Genomic DNA, 22,974 nt, shown 5'->3' with positions numbered 1-22,974 from the left:
ATTTTAGGGTCAAAATCGTAACAGCATAAATAGTGAAAGTATTAGGTAAATCGTGCAATGATTCGATCGTTACATTATATCAATTAAATAATTAGTGGTATAGTATAAGTCAATACCATACTACTATTTTCAACTATAAAGGAGAAGTAGAAAAGAGTAGTAAAAATAAAACTAAATTACATATATATACAATAAAAACTAAAATTAAACCGATTATTCGCTATATTTTAAATGCATTTAACAAACGTCAATATGTGGTAGTTAATTATGCGTCATTGAAAGTAAAACTTTTATGTATTATTTATTCAATTTGTTTTATACAATACGTAAAAAAACACTTAGATTAATAATAAAAAAAAAAGTGATTACGCCTAATACGACTAATTTGTTTTTAACTGAAGTACACAGTACAGTATAACGATACGTACTTTGCGCGAGGTTAAATAAATATACATTAAAATAGGTACTTTATTAACTAAATTGTTATCATTAAAAAGCGTCAAAATCTAAATAGCGAGAACAAATACATACTTTAATTGACGTTGGAGTACTATTTTCTGATTGAAGCATGGGTTCGTCGTCATGAGAGTTAATATTTGCGATATTTTCTGGATTAGTGGTGGTTTTATTTTCTTTGTTTTCTATTTTCTTTAAAACAAAACTGCAACAAGCTGCGGAAAATGCACTGCAGTATAGTTTTATTTCTACTAAATAAAGTGGGTATGTCTTTGTGTCCCGCGGTGCCGCAGCCTGACGTCACCAGCTTGGGCCACCACGGGTACTAGCAGAGTGTGACTAGGCTTCTCAACAATAAGGATATATTTCTTAGAAAGGCAAACATTGGCTGAGCAACATCGGACTACTTAGGGCGAACTTTGGAAATAGCTATACTATATAGAACTTCAAATGTGTTAAATAAAGTGAATATTTCTTCTCACGGGAATATGCTGTGTGTATGGTCGCGTTTTAAGCGATTTGTAGATTTTACATAAAGCACGCATGAGAAGGTTTCAGGTTCGATTTCCGGCAGTATCAATTAGAGAAATGAACTTTTCTAAAATGATTTTGGCCTAGGTGTTCTGGGTAGTGCCGCTGGGTGTATTCCGTATCTGTTTGTCCCGGTTTCGATTCCCGGTAGAGCCAATTTGGGAAAAGAACTTTTCTAAAATGGTTTTGGCCTTGATGTTCTGGGTAGTGACGCGGAGTGTATTCCGTAACTCTTGGCCCCGAGTTCGATTCCCGGTAAAACCAATTTCGGAAATTAACTTTTCTAAAATGGTTTTGGCCTAGGAGTTTTGGGTAGTGCCGCGGAGTGAATGCCGTAGCTCTTGATCCTGGGTTTAATTTCCGGTAGAACCAGTTTCGGAAATGAAATTTCCTAAAATGGTTTTAGCCTAGGTGTTCTGGGTAGTGACGCGGAGTGAACTCCGTAACTCTTGGTCCCAGGTTCGATTCCCGGTAGAACCAATTTGGGAAATGAGCTTTTCTAAAATGCTTTTGGCCTAGGTGTTCTGGGTAGTGCCGCGGAGTGTATTTCGTAACTCTTGGTCGCGTGTTCGATTGCCAGTAGAACTAATTTCAGAAATGAACTTTTCTAAAATTGTTTTGGCTTAGGTATTCTGGGTAGTGCGGCGGGGTGTATTCCGTAACTCTTTGTCCCGGTTTCCCAAATTGGTGCTACTGGAAATCAAACCCAAGACCAAGGGCAACGGAAAACACTCCGCGGCACTACCCAGAATACCTAGGCCTTCTCCTCCGGAGCACCTAAACCTACTCATCCAGTGCCATATTATTTGCATGTATATTGTTCAAATTCCACATTTCACCTTAGATTTATTTTTTATTTCGGAATATCTATATTGTCTAGTCTTTGGTAGTTATTAAAAAAGATGCAATGTAAATATAACGAAATAACTAATTTATAAAATATAAAAACAAAGTCAAATATGTATATACAAATTTAATTTAACACTAACAAAAGTGAAATTATTTAAAAACAGCAACTGTTTGTGGCATGAACCCGCTCAAAAACACTCGCGCAATCCACCCATCCCAAAGCCTGAAAGGCGACTGAGCGTAGTACTGCGTAGTCCTCGTGAGTGGTAAGGAATTATTTTTTTTAAATAATAACACTTAACTTATTAACTATTTATGTTAAAAAAAGTGAACAATACATTCTGTTTGAAATAAAATTATCTATGTTTTCGTGTAAATTTTATAAACAACGGATGTTTGCATGTAAGGAGAAATTGCTTTTTATTCAATTTGAAGGACGTAACTGTAAATTTTATTCCGTAAAAAGAGCTTAATAAATTATAGTTTTGCTCAATACATTCAATTATTTAAGAACTACTAGCAATCATATATTTTTTTTGTGATTATTGGACTTTTATTATTATCAGGAATTTAATTTAAAAAGAGCCTAATTCGTCTATCTGGCACTTGTTCCAGCCTTAAGCAGACGATATGTGTGTAATTATTTACTTTGAGTGTTACACTGCTGGTATTAACGTGTGTGCTGTGAATTTCATGAGTTTTAAAATCTGCAGCGCTAAAAAGGCCGCATCGGCAGAATCATAATATAATTAATTGACAATTCATATTATGAATTTTCAAACAAAACAAAAAATGCAATTCATCTATTTGAGAGTGTTCCATGGAAACCTCCATAGAGCACTGTCAATGAATTGTAACAAATTCAGAACATGAATTGTCAGTTGGTCATATTATGATTCTGCCAATACGACCTTTTTAGCCCTGCTGTTTATGTTTTTGTGCGCGTGTTTTACTTATCCATAACAGCGAGAATAAGCCGAAAATCAGTAATGTGTATGCGCGCATAGGAACCATACGGTGTGTGATGAGCTTGCTCCTCTTCCACACACTTATGATAAATTTTAATATTACTAAATAATTACGTGCCTACAATTAATTATTTATGTAATATAAGTTGTTTGCCAGGTGTTAGGCGACACGAAAATCGCAAAGATCTGAGCGTCACAGCTACCGCACCTGTCAACCTGAGACAATTCCACCAGCACCTTTATTTCTCATAACTGCTTGACGGCAGAAATAGGTAAGGCGGCAGTACTTCCCTGGACGAACTCTTTCACAAGAACCTCTACTGGTTGTGTGGCGAATACATTTATTCGTTTAAATGGTTTAATTATGTCTTTTACTCATTTACCTGTCTCTTTAGCTTCGTAGTAAGTCCATACTCGTGATTGTCCCAGAACATGTCCAGAAGATCTACATACGTGACTGTCTTTGGGTCAAAGTCAAGCTCGATCACTTCTGTGTGGTCACCACTGAAAGCAAAGGGCATATATTTTTTTGAATAATCATGTTTTGCATTTATGATTAAAAAATGTTTATAGTGTACTGATAACAATTGGACCCCACTTGTCAGCACACATCAGCACATTGTCAGAATAGCTTCGTGCTGAAGCATGCTGACTCCTCATCTAAAGTTGATTTTTTGTTATTTATAATGAAGAGACCAGGGAAAGAATGATCACAGTCACTTTAAATACGTTTTGAGTTAACACCGCCATCTATTTCGGTAAACGCTGAGCGTACTTTACCTAGGTAAGGTAAAGTTGATTTTTAAGGACATTGATCCTTAAAAATCAACTTTTACTTTTAAAATGCTTGCGACTAAATAGTACAAAAGTTAAAAATGATACATAGGTTTTTAGTTAAAATGCACTTCATAGCGTTATACACATTTATGCCAGCGTTGATTTTATTTCAGGTAGCATTTTTGCTTGTCTTTTTCACCAATATTTATATAGAGTATTGAGCTCTCCAAATTAAAAATTATTTTTGCCTAAAATTGTCCTCAAGTGACTTTTTTCCATGTACTCTTCAAATATATACACATTTGACGCATTTTATGTGCATTTTAAGTAGCTGTCTACTTACTCGTTGTTTATATAAAAATGAATTAATTAAAAATACATTATATTTCTTCACATTGCGCAATAAAATTTTGTTTATGGAGTAAATGAACTAGAATATGTCGCAGAACTAACATCTTCCTGATGATAACTGTAACAAGTGAGTGCTATATAATGCAATACTTTAATAATACACTGCCCATTGACAACTATGTATATTAACGTAGTCACAAGTGGAATATTAACTACTGTGGATCTAGTTGTATGAACAAATACAAATTTTATTTATTTATTAAATCTTTATAAAGTTCAACAAAAAATGAACGTAAAACTGAAACGTGCTGTCCAACGTGCTGAAGTGAGGTCCAACCAGAATGAGGTATTTCTTAACAACTAAAAATTAATACCAAATCAAAACGAATATTGTTTAACACACAAACAATGTCTTCATGTATTTGTTTTGTGAAAACGTACTAGGTAATTATAATTTTAACCCACAATAATCTCATTTAGGTATACATATTAAGGCGTAAAGAGAGCGATTTAAAATAATTTTTGTAAGAAAAAATATTATATTTCTAATTTTATTTGTCATATGCAAAACTAGAAAGTTACAGCTTTTCCATATAACAAATATAAAACTAGAGTGACGTTTTTTTTTCTTAAAAAAACTACTTTAAATCGCTATCCTGTATTTTTTTCCAAATGGACGTTACATATTTTACCTTTCCAGTGTCGATTATTTTACTATGCACATTTATTATAAACAAACGAAGTAGTAGGTAGTTTGTTTATAATAAATGTGTATATGTGCTATAATGTATATGTGTGTATATGGATACAACAATCGCGGAAATCGTCTCTTCCGCAACATTTGTCGTTAAACATAATTTTAAGAAGTTGTGTAATAATTTATCTAGCCTAATGTAAATAGCCGTTTTGTTATGTGTTCAACGCTGCGTCTACGCATAATCGCTGCCTTGGCCTTGCGCGGACTATCGCGAGCCTTGAACAGATTATGTCTTAAAATTTTGTATTTAATTGTACGTTGTTAGACTACTCGTTTAAATAATTTATCATTTTTTTATGAAATGTCGAATATGAATAAGAGATATTTAAAGATTTTGTTCGTTGAAGAAAATGGATAATGCACTGTAGTATTTGATTTATTTTGTAAAATAATTATCCACTAGTAAAACAATTGAACAATACGTACGGTAACCTTTCCTGTTGTTCAAGAATAGTGAACTAAACCAAAATTATAAATTTTTCACTTATTGTTATTACACAGCTGTAGGTACATTGATTTAAATTTTCACGATTTTCACTCATTATTTGATTTTAAAATCCATGGACTAAGTTCCTTCGAGATCATCAAAGAGTGAGACCATGGACGTGGCAAAACGTCCGAAACGTCGAAGTAAATAAAATGTGTTATACACGATTAGTCCCGATTTCAAAATCAAATCATACACAGTTGTAATACAGAATGTGCAAAATTTAGTTATCTGCGAAAACATTGCTTTTGTTGTCCTGACGACCAGGACAACTTTGCGGAAATTTTCGGGTATCTGTTTATGTAAAGGCAAAAGGGGAACATTATATTTCAAATCAATAGTATATTTCAACAAAATTCTACAAATTAATGACAAAGAACCTAGAAACGAGATTACATAGGTACACACCACTACGTAGCTGTGACACCTGTGACCACTGTGACAGCCACAAAATTGCTGTTCAATTAAACAGAAACCAATACAGTCAAACCAGAAACAGACAATTTTAGAAAATTTACATAGTGAATCACAGGACAACATTCGACCGATCAACGAACATTCTACTTTTGCCCAAGGTTTGATTTTTTTTACTATCTTTCTGATTTATTACTTTTTTTATGATGCTAAGTGAAGGCACTATTTGCGATCTGCGAATGCCCCTTAAGCTAAAGGGGAAAATTTACAAGACCGTGATTAGACCTGTCATGTTGTATGGATCAGAATGTTGGGCGATGAAAAGGGAGGATGAACGAACTGTGCATGTATCGGAAATGCGAATGTTGAGATGGATGTGTGGAGTGACGAGAAAGGATAAGATAAGGAATGAGTACATCAGGGAAAGTTTGAAAATGGCGCCAGTGACGGAATAGATGAGGAGTAATATAGGTTAGCGTGGTATGAACTTGTCAAGCGGAGGGAAGAATGTCATGTGACGTAAAGAGTGCTAGGTATGAATGTGGAGTGATATAAGGGGAAAGGAAGGCCAAAGAAAAGATGGATGGATTGTGTGAAAAATTATATAGATTAGAAAGGTGTGGGTATAAAAATGACGGCTGACAGGGGAGAGTGGAAGAAAAATGCATGGTGTTTTGACCCCACCTACGGCTAAGGACAGGAAGAAGAAGAAGACTAAGTTAAGGGACGAACAAATCGTGCGCCTGGCGGTAAGCGACACGCCTGTGCATAGCAGCTGCAGTCTACTCCAAGCTTTAAATTGCAAAGACCTGAGAGGCACTGCCACTACGCCCGTCATGAGACATAAGTTGACAAGTCCCATGTGCAAGTAATTTCACCAGCACCCTTACCCTTCAAAACCGGAACGCAGTGATACTAACGTTACTGCTTGGTGGCAGAAATAGGTAAGGCGGCAGTACTTTCCAGTACGAACTCTTTCACTAGGAATTCTACTGCTGCGAGTTTTTTTTATGACAGACGGCTATTCTAATTAGTCGGTACAGAGTACTAAAAAACCGATCTCAATAGTTTGTGGCTTTACATCTATTTGCCAAGTTTTACAGAAATCAGTTACCGGAAAGTTTCATTCTCTGGTTGGCCACCCTTAGGGGTGGAATATTTTCTTCAAACTTAAATGGCACCAATACTAAGGTACCCTCTTTCCAACAAAAAAGAATCATCTAAATCGGTTCATAAATGCAGCGGAGTTAGCGCGTAACATACTTACAAAAAAAAAATACAGTCCAGTTGAGAACCGCCTCATTTTTTTTAAGTCGGTTAAATAGCAATTATTATTTATAATATAACAATGGATAACTTGTAAAACAGCCAATGCACCTTGTGGAATAAGTTTATTATACAAAACCATGATAAGTAGTAACTTATCATGGTTTTGTATGATAATAAATTAAACGAGAGATTAGTTTAAAGTGCATCACTGCAACACGTAAATTAAAAATTGCAATTTACCATAACACGTCATATGTATCCATTGTATCCGAGGAACAATATGACTATAATAGAAAAAGATATATTACCTTAATAGACTTGTGTTAAAACTCCGACATTACTCAGCAATTTTGAATAATACATGAATGACGTAAGGTACTGATTTTTAGAAATGATTTTCAACACATTATTACTATATCTTCGTGTGTAACGCGACTTATGAGAATTTTACCGTGGCAGGAGTCTTATTCGAGTCACCACACCTATCGACATGGAATCGCGTTAAGCCGGTCACAATGAAATAAAAATAAGAGCGAAAATAACGTTGTTCATTTGGCGTCATCACCGGTCATCAGCCCGAGCTGAAGCAAAACGCGCTATGGCTTTTTCACTCTTATTGCATAGTCATAAAGCTTTTTCTCACCACCCGAGTCTGCGTTTTTAACGGTGGTGACGCCCTAAAGGGAATTTTGTATTTATATTTGGAACACGTGTGTATGATGACGTCAATTGCAAATAAAAGGCACTTCATTTTCTTCCTTTCCTCAAAAAAAAAAACAAACCATCGCTTCGGGTTCTTCACATGGTCACGGCTCACTTCTTTCTTTCTTCCTAATAGGAAATATTTGCAATGTAAATGGAAAAATATCGATCACCTATCGCTTTGACCTGCCAGACTACGTAATAGTTAAGGAAGTATAGGTAGGATTGTTATATTGTCCCTCTCTTGCCTGCCTATCGTAATAAGCGTTAAGTAAATTTGTTCAGGGTTATGTATTTTCAATTTAGCTTAGACTATCGTACACTTACTAGTCATATATAAAAAGATAGATAATAAACTTTATAAAGAATAATATAATAAATAAATAAATAATATATAATAATATATAATATAATAATAATATATAATATTATAATAATATACAATATAATAATAATATATAATATAATAAATAATATAATAATATAATAAAGAATAAAGATAGACATAAGATAAGAACATTCGCTTTTGAAAAAATGTCGTACGATGGCTTTCTAGAATAGCTGTATCTATAGGTATTGCAGCATTACTGCTGCGCGTGTTGCAGCCTTTTTGGGGACGTTTTTTTGTTCATGCAAAAAGATCCCATGCAGAGGTTCGTGACACGGTTGCGCTCCGTCATTTTTGAAAAAGGATTGCGAAAAAAAGTACGCCAGAGTTCTCTCCAGATTTGAGGCAGGCTGCGTACTATGGTTATTATTATATACTTTCGATGGTCGACATGTTTTCTAAATTCATTTGGTTGGATCTGTTGAAGAGGTTTGATGTGAAATCTATCTGTTGCCCAATTAAGTCGGAAATTATAATGCGGTATGGTAGGCCTTGCGGTGTGGCGCTGAACATCCTTTGCGACAACGTGACAGTGTTTCGTAGTGCCGCATGCGGGAGGTTTTTGGCTTCTTTTGGCATACCCTCTCCTTGTTTCATACCATATTATTCACCGGCCGCAAACGTATGCGAAAGATACAGCCAGTCTGTTGTGACTACGTCGTTGGCGCAAATCAGCGTAATTGGACCAGGATAGCCTAAGATAGCCCTGTATTTAAACTCATGCACCTACCTGGCTACATCTCACACCCCGCATTTCATCACGTATGGCAGAGAGCTCGATATGATTGGTCGTGCTTAAAACGTTCAGACTGAAGATCCAAGATTCGACGTCGACAATGATTGTGCGACCAATATTCGCACTCTTCGCGAAGTACACGCCAGGGTCGAGGATGCCTTAACGCTCGCATTTCAACGCAATGCGGCTCGCTTTAATGTTGGCAGGAATCCCATTCGTCTTAGCGTGGGTCACACGGTTTGGCGAAGGAACTTTGCTCGCGCTAACCCGGCCGATCAGGGTGGAGGCAAATTTGCGCCCCGCTTCATCCGTGGTCGAGTCAGCAAAGTTATTTCGCCGCAGGTTAGGCTACGAGTTGTGTGACCTGGATTCACCCTGCTCGGGTAATTATCATATAAAGGATATTTTAAAAGAAACCACGGTTGTTCTATACTTCGGAATAATTCTTTGGTATAGTGTGAATTTTTCTTGATCATTTCTATTCGTCGCGTAACAATGGTTTTATTTTAATCGGTCTCATTCAATCAATAATCAGTTTTCATTTTTTTGGGTATGTCATTTAGCCCCTTATTTTAGGGTTGTCACTTATGTTATATTTCAAGGTTGTCAAATTGTATTTTATTTTAAAGTTGCCATTGGTTTTTTTATTTACGGTTGTCAATTCTATAAATTTTAAGAATGTGACTTGCGTGTTATTTTAATGCTAAACCTGGTGTAGTTTACTGCCTTTTTTTATGATTGCATTGACAAGCAATGATTGCAGCAATACTGCTGCGCGTGTTGCATCCTTTTTGGAGACTTTTTTCATACAAAACGATCCCATGCAGAGGTTCGGAACTTGCGACACGATCGCACTCCGACATTTTTGAAAAAGGATTGCGAAAAAAGTATCGTGAGTTTTGAGTACGACGTCAAGGAAAAAGTTCGATTTTTGCTTGGAGTTTTTTGGCAGCTGAAGCTATTAATGTGCTAGTTACTTTATAAGAGAGGTGGCAAAATATCGGCCGCCTGAGTTCTCTACAGATTTACATACCAACGCCTAATTTGGTGCAACGACTTATTCTGGTGACACTCGACCCTCTTTTGACATGATCACCTTGTTTTTATACCACGTTTTAGTTCTAGTATCTCTCGTCACCCATTTCTTTTAAATGTATGTAGGCCGTATAGTGACAAGCCTTCCATCACCTTCATCCATTTCAAAGTTCCAAACCTCACATCCTCTTGTGAGTCTTGTAAATAAGTCATCCCCTTTGGCTCAACCTTTTCGGCACTCATTCCCATCTTGGCGTCGCTGAATTTGTAAAAACAGACACCACAAAACTCATTTTTTTGTTCGGACCGAGACACGGCATCGATATAGCAGTGTTTTCTTACCCCTTTTTTAAAAAATAGGTACACAATCTCTAAAACACCTTATCACGAAGATGGTAGTATTAAAAATACCCTGCACAAATTGGAAAATTGATATGACGTTGTCTCTGTATTCATACCCTAAGGGCTCTTAAACCTAAACACGATACGTTGTGGAATTCTACGACATCGCAACGTGTCATGACGCACGGCACGACGTGGTATCGTAGGAACTCACGGTGCGCTCCTCAGTGCCACATTCATTTGTTATTCAATATTTAAAGATGACAGACGACATTTTTTGACGACAGTTGATTATTTAATAACCCTAGTCGAGGAGCGTCCTGTACTATGGGACAAAACATCAGAGGAATACAAAGTCATCTTTGAATATTTAGTAACAAATGAATGCGGCACTGGGGAGCGCACCGTGAATTTCTACGATACGACGTCCTTTCGAGTGTCGGGACACATTGCGATCTCGTGACGTGAATTTTTACGTAGAATTATCGTAGAATTCCACGATACGTTTATGTGTAAGAGCTCTTACCCTTAACGCGTATTTAACGACTTCGGTCGGTAATCTATTTATTGCCGTTAACATTACCTATATATTTGTCGGTAATTTTACCCACCTATATATTTATATCATTCTCCTAATAGGTATAATAATCTGTGTATTTATATATCACAATGTCATTAACCAATAACTAGGTTATTGATGACATTGTACAAGTAACCCATTGTTGCTTTTATCATCTACACGTGGAACAATAAAGTGCATTTCTCTGTACCTACCTGAACAACAAAGCCTTTGAAGTGTAATCCTAATAAAAAATAATACTTAAGATTAACAGATCACAGTAAGACAGTATTATAAACATAGATAGGTAATTATAATATTTATACCAGTGCAAAGACTAAATATCTTGAGGTCAGGGAGAACAAGTCTGCAAGCAGGGATTACTAATCGATTAATCGGATTTTACCCGAACGCAAAAAGTGACACTTTTTAACCTTTTGACAGCCACTGACTAAAACTAGTTTCGTTCCCTAGACGCCAATACTATGTAGTGATGTGACAGGTTATGAATTTCCACTATAAATTGATTCAATTGTCCCAAGCCAAAGAAGGACACAACTGAACATAATATGCCACTATGAATCCGTACTTAACTAGAATATACAAATAACACTAGGAATATCTTATTTAATATTTATTAATTATTTCAATTGAAAATAAAAGGGTTTCATTGACGCTCTAAGGCGTATTAGCCAAATTGATGCAGACGGTTTAAAAAGCGTTCACGGCGGTCAAAGTTAAAAACAGACATTCGCTCACCTGATGCCCTTCAAACTCGGACGACAGCCATAACCAATATACTTTTATTTTGGCAAAGAGCGTTATGATTTCAACGAAAGTTTCGTACGAAAAGTATATTTTAGTGCAACTATATTGTGATAATAACACATTGAATCCAATACGAAAGTAAAACGATAAACTGCCCAACACGTTCTGTTTTGCACAGACCGAAATCACATACTTTCCCATCTTTAGTTACAATAGTAATGGTCGTAAAATGATCTATTTGCATCACTAGACATATTTAATAACTTCCTTCATCATTGTAAGTTACATCCAGTCGCGCTAAAGGACGCGATAATATAAAACGCGTTCCCAAAATAAATTATAAAAATAAATTTATTTTTTTATTTCAGAGCTATATCGCCAACCACAGACCAAATAAATACTTCGCCAACCATCGCTGTTCAGCGCCGATATCCTGATATGATACGACATGTTTCCCTTATTTGAATTAAATAACTTCGTCTCGGTTGTCCTCCGACTCTCTTTTTTATTCGATCTTATCTACTATTAAATTGCTAAAAAAACTGTCATGACGTATCAGATGCCCAAACACCTTTCCCCTCCACGCTATTTCTTTAATAAACTTCACTTTTCTTACACCAATAACAACAAAATACTTTGTTTAGGTAAAACACTAATCCCATTAAAACGATTGTTCTCCAATCGCTTAGACAAAAAGTCGAATGTTGTCGCAATATTTTTTTTATCTTTTTTATGATACTATGTGATGGCACGAGCAAGTCATACGCCTGATGACGGTAACCGACACGTCTGTCTGTAACAGTTGCAGTGCCACTCAGAGCTTTAAATCGCACAAATCTGAGGGGCACTGCCACTGCACCCTATACCCTGAGTAATTTCACGTAACAGTAATTTAAAAGCGATTTATACGACCCTGCTATATATCCGCAGCGGGTATCTAATTATATACGTATATAACAATTACTTAGTATTATATACAACTGTAAACAAGAGACGTACATAATATTTTACAACTGTGTTTATATTCAAATGAAGCCTAAGATATTTATCACGACATAAAAAGTACGTGACCGTGATAAAAAAGTTAGTCACCAAAATATTGTAGTTCATAATGATTAAACAATTTTAACGATAACTTTTATTTGTGTATACACAGAAGACACGTTTTAAGAAATCGACATGCAAAATGATATGTAGGTATATTATACATATCGTCGGGGATAGTGCAATTATGCGTAACTGGTATTTGATTATGAGTTTCCATTTCAGTAACTTAGTGTTCAAATCAAATCAGGGTATATGTCGTGGCAACCAAATTAGCGTGCTTTACGGGAATCTATTGTTATGAGTCCGTAGACATCAAAAATTAATACTTACTGTGCAAAAATGAAAGTTGTAACCATTGAAATAACAAAGTAATAACGTTAAAACCCTGTACTGTACAAATTTGGTTTGTGCAGATACGCGCCTTTTGCCAAAGCTGCATACGCGGATTTGCACTATCCCCGACGATACAAATAGATTGTTTTCATAAATTAATAAAAAATGTTTTATCGCTTGTAAACGTAAGTACTAAAACTAAAGTAAACATTAGATTTCAATGATAAAATAAATAATAGGTTCGTATATATTCGTATTATTTGAAATACTGAAATTATAAATAGGTACCAAATAAAATTTGATTGTAGAGTAACTAAAATAATGGTGAAGGTAAAATGTAAAAATAAAAATTGTAGCATTAATAGCTAAGGTTAAAGGACATTGGGCAATTACCACAGATGTTAAAAATAATGTTAATTTAAACTTTTACATTTACGTTACAATCAAAATTCCAATCCAAAATCCAGTGTTGCAACATTACATAGAGCCGATATCAATATTCCATTGTGCTAATCGCATTTACATTACAATTTTTGGTCCAACCATTTTAATAGTTTTTAAAGTTCCTTAGCCTTTTTCATTCGTTATTAGATAGAGAAACTATAACGCTCTGGCCACACAGAGGCGGCCGCGGAAGCGTTCCGGGCGCGGGAATTTTTTGGAAATTTTGTAACTTGCGTCATCCGCGCGTTTCAGTGTGACAGGGCTCATAAAAACACATTCATTACAAAAATTCCCGCGCCCGGAACGCTTCCGCGGGCGCCTCTGTGTGGCCAGAGCATTACGGTGAAATAAAAACTGATTTTAAATACTTACATATTTCTATAATGTGGATTCTTAGTTGTACCTCCAGAGTACCCGACGCGAGTGCGTATCACGCCACGAGTAGCGCCAAAGAGGGAGTCGTTGGACCAAAAGCAGCCCATGCCGAAGGTAGCTTTTTTCGTTGGGACATCGACATCATGCAGCAGGGCAGCCTGGGGGTATTAACGGCATATTTTTAAATGAGAAGAACTTAACCTAACTTCTGATATGTGTTTGGTAGTAGTAGGCTACGACCACACCTGTAGTAAGTATAAGTTACAAACTCAAATCTCGAATATAAATCAGAAGACCGGACTGGTCGGGTCAGTTGGTCAGTAGTGTAATCTTCATCATTAATTAGAATTATAGACGAACGATAACGTAAACTATTCTTTTTTTTTAATCGTTCAAAAATCAATAGTTTCAAAAGCAATTGCAACTCTGCGCGTTATCTAACGTGGATAACTTAATTCAACACCAACTACTTTAAACAGTTAACACTAATTACAACTTTTATAGTTAAACAATTGATAGTAGATAATTAAGTGAAGCAGCAAATAAAGCTATTTATGAAAGTTGTAGAGTTTTGTTGTCGTTGTTGCTGCTGCTGTGTTGCAATTATAATATGTGTTGTGCCCATTATTCCATTTTCTACTGCAGCTGCGACACTACTAATTTTCATACAATATTTAGAAGCGCAACACGCGTGTCACTTTTGCAGTCACTAACTAACTAATCGACTATAAAGTAACAATGAATTTTATAAGGTATGTGGGTTCGTTCCTAAAATATCTCAAGACGGCTCTGTTCAGTTAGAAGGAAAATAAAAAAAACTTAGTTCAAGTTCGAACTTTGATCATTCCAATCAATTCGATTACAGACAATTTATCAAATGTTAACTATCCAATTGCTACCAATTGCAAGCTATTGCTTGACGATGCACGTGTCGTTTCATAATTGAACTGTACTGTAACAACACATACCTACACCTCACTTCTAGACATAAATCTCTTTCTGACTGCTGTACTTATTTTAAGTCAAATACAAGTAGCAACCAAAAATTTTGCAATTAGGAAAATAGCACGCTGGTCACTCAGCAAGCATTTTTAGCCGAATTCAAAAAACGAAGAGGTTTTCAATTACAACTTTTATAATTAAATTACAAATATAAAAAAATAATTGCAAAATGTAAAAAGCAGCAAATAAAATTATTTATGAGAGTTGTAGAGTTTTGTTGTCGTAGTTGCTGCTGCTGTGTTGCAGTTATATTATGTGTTGTGTCCGTTATTCTATTTTCTGCAGCAGCCGCGACTCTACTAAATTTCATACAATATTTAAAAGGCGCAATTGCAGGTCATTATTGTGACACGTGAGTCACTTTTGCAGTCACAATTAGTGAACTAAGAATAATTATTGAGCACTACAGACGCGTGGCTGCCGCACTACAGTCGCACCACTAACCGTTTAATTTGAAGGCGCTCTAAAACAAATAACTTACCTCTTAATTTTTTTACATTCGTCATAAAGATAAATATAAATATGACCCTTCATTCCAATAAACGAATATTGTCTAGTCACAATTATCGAGTCAGGCTATCACAAAATGCAAAGGTCAATGGTAACAATGTTATCGCTGTATATAATCCTTCAAAAAGCCCAAGTTATCAGACCCCTTACAAACCGTTAGTTCATGTTATCTCTCTGGTTAAAACGTTATCTAATTGTTATTGTCCAATAATATAACAATGCGCAATTTATTAACACGAGTTTTGATGAATTATAAGAGTCATCCATTATTAATCACAATACTTAAACGTTTTGCGACTAATCGTGATGTTATATCACCATATCGCAGGACTATATTATTAACGTCATACAAAGCAACTTTTGTTCCATTACTTTTAATAATTCATCAGATATTTACAAAAAGTATTTGAATAGACCGCTTTAAACAGTGATAATGCGATATCAAAAGAATAAGCGCTAGCGTAAATAAAAATCCGATGCAAAACGCAGGACGGGTGGTGGGGGTCCTCTGGGAGACACTCACATGTTTGAAGTTACTACCAAATAGAAATCTAAAAAGTGTTAGATAGTACAACAAAAACTTAAAACTTCTTTTTTTTTGGTAAATTTAATATGTGTTTGTCTATTAAAAAGCCATGGAACAAAAGTCGTGCAAGGTAACAATCTTGCATGACTATTTTAATAACCCTCTATAATTTTAAGTAAGACTAGATAGATGAAACACCTCTCTATAATTATCAGGTACGTGTAATTTAAAATCCTAAAAAGAGCATTCATTTTATGAAATGACATTTCTATCTCTCTCTAGGTTTTAGGATCCACTGAAAATCAGCGTCACAGTCTTTACACGGTTGTGACATTAGTTGAGTGGATAATTTTACATACGCCACAGCCGCACACATGACATTTATTCAACAATAGTTGACAGTTTAAAATGTTTTCTACCTAGTTTTTTTATTATTTTCTTTTGCTTTGACTTTTTTATTTCTTTCTGTATATTTTTGTGTTGTGGCGTTGTAATAGATGAATTCTATTTTATTCTTTTGTACGTTATTTGCTATAATTAGAAGTGAAACTTTCTTTCGGATCTAAATCGTATGTATTTGTTTTTTTTTTCAAGCAAAATCAACGTTAAAAAGTCCAAGTCTTCGAACATGCCATAGACACACTTACACATTGAATTAAGTTAAACAAACCCCAGATCCTAGCAAAAGAAGTTCCTTCTCTACCCAGGATGCCACGAAAAGCCAATGAAACAAAAAAAAAACTAATTTCAGCAGGGAAGACAACTGGTTGATGATCCATCTCAGTCAGTCGTAACACTGGGTCCTTTTTTATATAATATCAAGTGACGGGACGAATAAGGTCATGCGCCTGATGATAAGCTACACGCTTATTCATAATTGTTCTAGTACCACTCAGAGTTTTAAATCGCAAAGATCTGAGGGGTGCTTCCACTGCGCTCGTCACCTTGAGACATAAATTTACAAGTCCCACGTGCCCGTAATTTCACCTGTAAAAGGCCTAAAACATTTGTTTGTTTGAAAAAGCAAATATACGCGATTTCGATCCAAAGAAATAGTTTTATATTCATTGTGTAACAATCGCGAAAATCTAAGAATTCGACATTTGCTACAATTATTTGATTGTAAGTTTCATAGATAATTAAGACTAATTTTTACACAAAAATTCTTATTTAGGTGGTTCATAAAATGGCTCTACAATTTCTTTAAAACATATTTGAAATAAAAGGAACTAATCGACCATGTACTAAAAGTAACAATAAATTTTATGATGTTTATGTAGGTTCGTTCATAAAATGTCTCAAGAAAAGAAATTTTGAAAAAGAAAACTTAGTCAAAATTCGAACTTTGGTCATTTCAATCAATCCGATTACAGATAATTTGTCAAATGTTAACTATCCAATTGCTACCAATTGTAAGCTATTGCTTGACGATACACGTCTCGTTTAATAATTGAACTGTACTGTAACAACACACACCTACACCTCACTTCTGAACATAAATCTCTTTCTAACTGACTGTTGTACTTATTTTAAGTCAAAACAAGTATCAATCAAGCACTTTGCGATTAGGAAAATAATAAAGTGGTCACTCAAGAAGCATTTTTAATCCACTTTAAATAAGGAGGAGATTCTCAATTCGACTGCATGTTTGTTTTGTGTGTATGTTACGCGATAACTCCATTTGTGAACCAATTTTGATGATTCTTTTTTTCTTGGAAAGAAGGTGCCTCAGGAGTAGTCCCATTTAATTTGAAGAAAACATTCCGTCTCTAAGGATGGCAAACTAGGGGATGAATCCGGTTTCGCGTACTTCCAGTAACCGATTTCAACAAAACTCGGCATATACTAGTAGATGTAATTCCACGACATTTTGAGGTCGTTTTTTTAGTACTAAGATTATGTGAAATTTATTTTCCGTAAGTATATAGTTACACTGAACTTCCCAAAGTTACTACATATGTTAACCTAATGGAAAAGATCAATTGACTATAAATATTAGTTTGGATTGATTAATTGAAGCCCTACATGCGGGTTGAATTGACATTGAAAGCTTAACTAATATTTTCAACTGACTCTGTGACTATGTAGAAATTTAACAGACATTGTATAAAAAGCTACATGTTGAAGGTGACATTTTAAAACTTGTGATTCAAATAATATTAGTAGAGAGTATAAAAAAAACCAATCTCAAAAGTCATTCATCTCTTATTTTGCCACCTTTAGAAGTGGAATATTTTCTTTAAATTTAAATGAGACCATTAGATCATTAGACCGAGGTACCTACCCTCTGTAAAATCGGTTGGCAAATTTGAGTTATCGCGTAACATACATACAAAAAAAAACATAGAGCCAAATTGAAAACCTGCTACTTTTTTTGAAATCGGTTAAATGGACTGAAAAAGAATGGTTCCTAAGCTGACATATTTTTTTTATGATACGAAGTGACGGGACGAATCATGGACGAATAAGTCGTGTGGCTGGTTAAGCGACACGATTTAAAATCGCAAACATTTGAGGAGCAATGTTATTGCGCCCGTCACCTTGAGACATAAGCAAGTCCCATGAGCCAGTAATGTCACCAGCACCCTACCCTTCAAAACTGGAATGCAGTAATGCCCACATTACCAAGCAGTAAGGTGCCTTAAGGTGGCAGAACTTCCCTGGACAAATTCTTTCACGAGGAGCTCTACTACTACTCGCTGCGTATTTGTCGCTTCGACCATTGTCTACACATCCCCGCCGTACCGTGCTATGACTTTTTGAAGGCGAAGGCATTTGGCTCAATTTACATTGAATGATAGCGAATTTCTGTAACTGTGAAACGCACAAAGTAGATATAGAATTCTCGTGCAGTCTCACGAAATGGGATAATATTACTTGATTTTCAAAGATATAATTGATCTATTGTAAATGTGCATTGTTTTAAATAAACAATATTTCTTATGTTTGATATATATATTAATTGTCCCGTCTATTTTACTTGATCTACGAATAAATTATAAATGAACTACATTCAAGCTAACAGTATCATTAACTTTAAGCAGACTAAATTAATATTTGGTATTCGAAAATAATGTTTGATCCTCTTTTTTATTATTGGTCTTTTCTTTGAATGATTAATGACATTTATAATCAGTGTATCTTTTGATATTGATCTCTTAATAAATCTTGGTTGCTTGGTTGCGGCCTCCATTCAGTAGTGCCCTATTTTTGCATTCAGTTAGGCTAGTATATGAAAAAGCACCGACTAGGGTTGTAGTGAGAAGAAAGAAGGTCCGAGGGTTTTATTTGGGGCATTACAGTTAGGTTAATATGCATGCAGTTATACTATTTACGTGCTAGTGTGATGAATAACATTGTATGTTTCACGGGCGGTATGGTAATTACGAACCTTGACTCTGAAAGCCCTCAGTCTTCGACATCGGGCTTCTATAGAGTCTCGTTCATCCGTAAGGAATTCCTTACTTGCCGCCTTTAATACACAATGTTACTATAAGAGCACAGTTCGATAGAGCTTGAAAAACTGATGAAGACATTTCGACCTTTACGCCAATTAAGTCAGAACTCTCTATTAATCATGATCTCGCAAATACTTATAGATAATACCATTATTTTTTATAAAAGTCACATTTTATTATAGATTACAAAAGGTATGAATGACACAAAAAAGGTGTAGGTACCTAAACCGCATTGTTGCTAAAGGTAAGTATACAAAATTAATTTTAAATTTAGTACGCTGTGATAATTTTAAGCGCTTAGGTACACCTGTACACCAACGACATTTGTGGCATATAATCTGTACAAAAATGTACCCATACATTTTTATAATATCTAAATCGGACATCGTTATAAACATTATAGGTATATTCTGTGAAAGAGTTCGTCTAGGGAAATACTGTCACCTATTCTATTTCTGCCGCTAAGCAGTAATGCGAGCATTACTGCATTCTGGTTTAGAAGGGTATGGGTGCTGGTGAAATTACAAGCACATGGGACTGGTCAACTTATTTCTCAGGGCGACGGGCGTAGTGGAAGTGCCCCTCAGATCTTTCTCATTTAAAGCTCTGAGTGCAACTGTTATGGATAGGCGTGTCGACTTACCACCCGTCATCCTGTCACTTGGTACTATAAAAAACAAGAAAAAAAAGTTAATTGTAAGAAACTTAATCAGATTACAAAACGTGCTTTTGTAATTTTAGTTTGCAACGGTTAAGATTTCCATGACACTATAATCAGTGTAAAAGGCTGATGCAACTACGAGAAATACCGAGTAAGAAGACCACTTTCAAATCCCAGACAGTTAATAATACGTGTGGTACTTAAATACTTATTAAGTATGTACATGCAGACATGTGCGCCTCGCTGCCGCCGACGTTTTTTCCACGGCGCCTATGAATTTGAACGGCGTAAAATAGGCGGGGCGAAAATAGGTTATTTTCTTTGTCAATTAATTAACGCACACACTCAACATAGCCCCGCACTAGGGAAACCCTATGTCACGGACGCCATGGACACGCACATAGACAACCAGAAATTGCACCCAAACTCACGAGAGAAATAAATGTAGGCCATACAAATATTTCTCCCGGCTCGAGAATCGAACCTGGTACCTCTGCGTGGCAGTCCGGCATGGTAACCGTTCGGCCACGGAGGCAGTTGCTATATTCACGTATATTGAAATTACTTTACACGCGAATATTTTGTTAATCCTAGATTTCAATTAAGAGCGTTTACTTTTTTAAAACATAACATTCTTTAAGTTGGTCATTTTTAGTTAAATATATACATGCGAAAGTATAAGAAATTTGGTACATGAATACAAATGGCTTTCTGTAATAGTAGTCTACATAAAATATCTAATTCACCAGTAAGGTGGTTTAAAAAAAAAGAGACGTGTCTGCCGTGCAAAATTGACATATCATAGTAGTCTATTTTTTCCCGTCCTCTTAAGGCGTGCAGTGAGAACCATGCTTAAGAGGATGGAACCATTTCACTGACAAATCAATGAATTTTTTTTAATTAATGAAAAGCTTTTCATTGGTTAAAATAATCACATGACGGTGTCCCATTCACAATACAATTTAGCATTTTCTGAACATTATAATCTCTATAATAAAAGTCAAAGAAGTCTAAAAATTATTTAAAAAAATATTCTCCCTCATTATTTTAATTATTTTTTATAGCTTATGACACTCCCACAATCAAGGCGAATCGAACGACACCTCTATGTCAAAATCCACCAAACCCTTTAGGCTGTATAGCGTGAAAAAGAAATAGACATGCATACATACACTTGAAAAACATAACCCTCCCGCATTCAGGTAAAAAGGAACTATTTCTACTCTACTACTACTTCTGATAAGCAGTGAAATGTTAATTTAACCGCCGCTGATGTTTTAACGATTGGTCCACACGTCTCGTACATAGCCAGACAGGTGACCAAACCAACGAAGGTCATTATGTTGAAGCGTTAGAGCATTTGCGCACTACGTCCGATTCATAACAGTTACGAGGCTTGAGTGTAAAATTTGTAATCATACAAACCGCGTTTGCGTTAAAATTTTTATTTAGATCTTAATTATATGTTTGTAAAGTTTAAATTAAAATCTTAACGCAAACGCGATTGTTAAGTTTACATATATTTGAAAACTTAGACTAAGCTTTTGTCCGTCACTGACAAAAACTAGTTCCGTTTCATATACGCCAAGCCTATATAGTGAAGTGACATGTTATGAATTTCCACCTTATATCACTTCAATTCTCCTAAATCAAAGAGGAACATAACTGAACATAAATGCAACTATGAATCCATACTTAACTAGGGTACAGATAACACAAGGAATATCTTAATATTTATTTATTAATTTCAATTGAAAATTAAGGGGTCTCATTGACGTTTTAAGGCGTCATTGGCGTATCAGCCAAGTTAATATAAGACGCTTTAAAGCGTCCACGGCGGTCAAAGGGGTAAGGCCTCCGAATCTGAGAAATGGCGGTCCGAAATGTCACAGGGATGTGTTAATAAGCCTTGGTTATTTATTAGGTGGAACGCAATTTAGTCCAGGTCAATATAATAAACAATTCCTAGAATATTTGTAGGTTATCGGTCTTACAATGACCACTACAGCTGACACTATAAAGAGTAAAGAGCACAAAACACCATGGAACACACAAGTAATGTTATTTAGAAACGAATTTCATAAATAATTAAAATCCTTATAAAAGTGTAATTAAAAGTGAATTACAATTATGACAAAACACTTCACTTAAGTAGAATAGTCAAAATGTAGAGAAAATAGTTAATTAAGGTTAGCAATGTTAGTGTTCTGTAGAACAAAACATAATATTTTAAATTGTACCAGAATGACACAATTTTTACGTCAACAAAAAGTTGGGAATACCAAAGTATACTTGCATACATGCAAGTGACATATTTACTTCCATAATATTAAAATCTCTTATAGTAAAACAATTTTCAAAATAACTTTCATGAACATTGGACTTTACTTACTTTACGTCTACACTTTCACAAAGTTTGATCAAATTAGTAAAAAAGGAAAATAAATGAAAATGCTCACATTCACCGGTGGCTTCATCGTCCAGAATTTCCTTATTACGTTCAGCATGCACAAAGAAGGTAACCGGCAGCTGTCCTCCTAAGTCTTGAATGAAAAAAATACAAAATTGTTTTTCTTTTATAAATTGTAGCGTAGTTAAGATCGTGAGGGAATGCAGACAGAGTGGGCCGCGACACGTCTACCAGCTGTGGCGGTCCGGCAAACACTGCGGATGATCAGTAATTTAAATTAATGGAAGAAGTGTTTCCATTTCAACGCTTACACTTAGTAGCACTGTGTCGTTGCGATGATAATTTCGATAGAACGATGGAGAAATACACAGACATATATTATCTAGATATGTCTGTGGAGAAATACGATGCACACTGTACTCCAATCCAGTACACTCCTATTTTTTGAGACATACATGTACCTACTTTGTAACTTATCTTTGGTGTAGGGCCCTTCCCTTGTAATTACGTAGAGACGTACATTCGTACTTATAAAGGTTTCTAGAAAACTCTACTGTAAATTTTCAGTGAATACAATATAAAACGAAATTTTGTCCATACTGCCACTCACTATTATTTATTATGTAGGGAGTGTCTTGCCTACAACATTTAAACACACATGGTATTGGTGTACAAGGTTTCATGTAGTTGGAAAACACCACGTTTCTTGGGCATGCGCACAGTCAGACATCGTTGCGTGACATAGGTACAACTCTCGTGACGTAATCAACCTTGCCCGCCAAAGCGTCTGTATGGCGCGCGCCGTCTACTACCCGGTGT

General features: G+C 35.4%; 1 protein-coding gene across 1 annotated transcript in view; it reads right to left on the bottom strand.

Moving 5' to 3' along the window:
- LOC113227949 (peptide methionine sulfoxide reductase) overlaps positions 1 to 22,410 on the bottom strand; it is a 28,183-nt gene extending 5,773 nt beyond the window's left edge. Inside the window, exons 1-3 of the mRNA XM_026461063.1 lie at positions 22,205 to 22,410; positions 13,586 to 13,746; positions 3,188 to 3,308 (exon numbers count right to left, since the gene is read on the bottom strand). Of these exons, the coding sequence (XP_026316848.1) occupies positions 3,188 to 3,308; positions 13,586 to 13,746; positions 22,205 to 22,252 (330 nt within the window). The 5' untranslated portion in view covers positions 22,253 to 22,410. The remainder of the gene's footprint in view (positions 1 to 3,187; positions 3,309 to 13,585; positions 13,747 to 22,204) is intronic.
- Between the last annotated feature and the right edge of the window lie 564 nt (positions 22,411 to 22,974).

Source organism: Hyposmocoma kahamanoa, unplaced genomic scaffold, assembly GCF_003589595.1.
Source record: "Hyposmocoma kahamanoa isolate Upper Pololo Valley unplaced genomic scaffold, ASM358959v1 220, whole genome shotgun sequence".
In the NCBI taxonomy this organism is placed as follows: domain Eukaryota; kingdom Metazoa; phylum Arthropoda; class Insecta; order Lepidoptera; family Cosmopterigidae; genus Hyposmocoma; species Hyposmocoma kahamanoa.
Note: the sequence above shows the minus strand (reverse complement) of the source record. Positions and strands in the feature narration are given on the sequence as shown.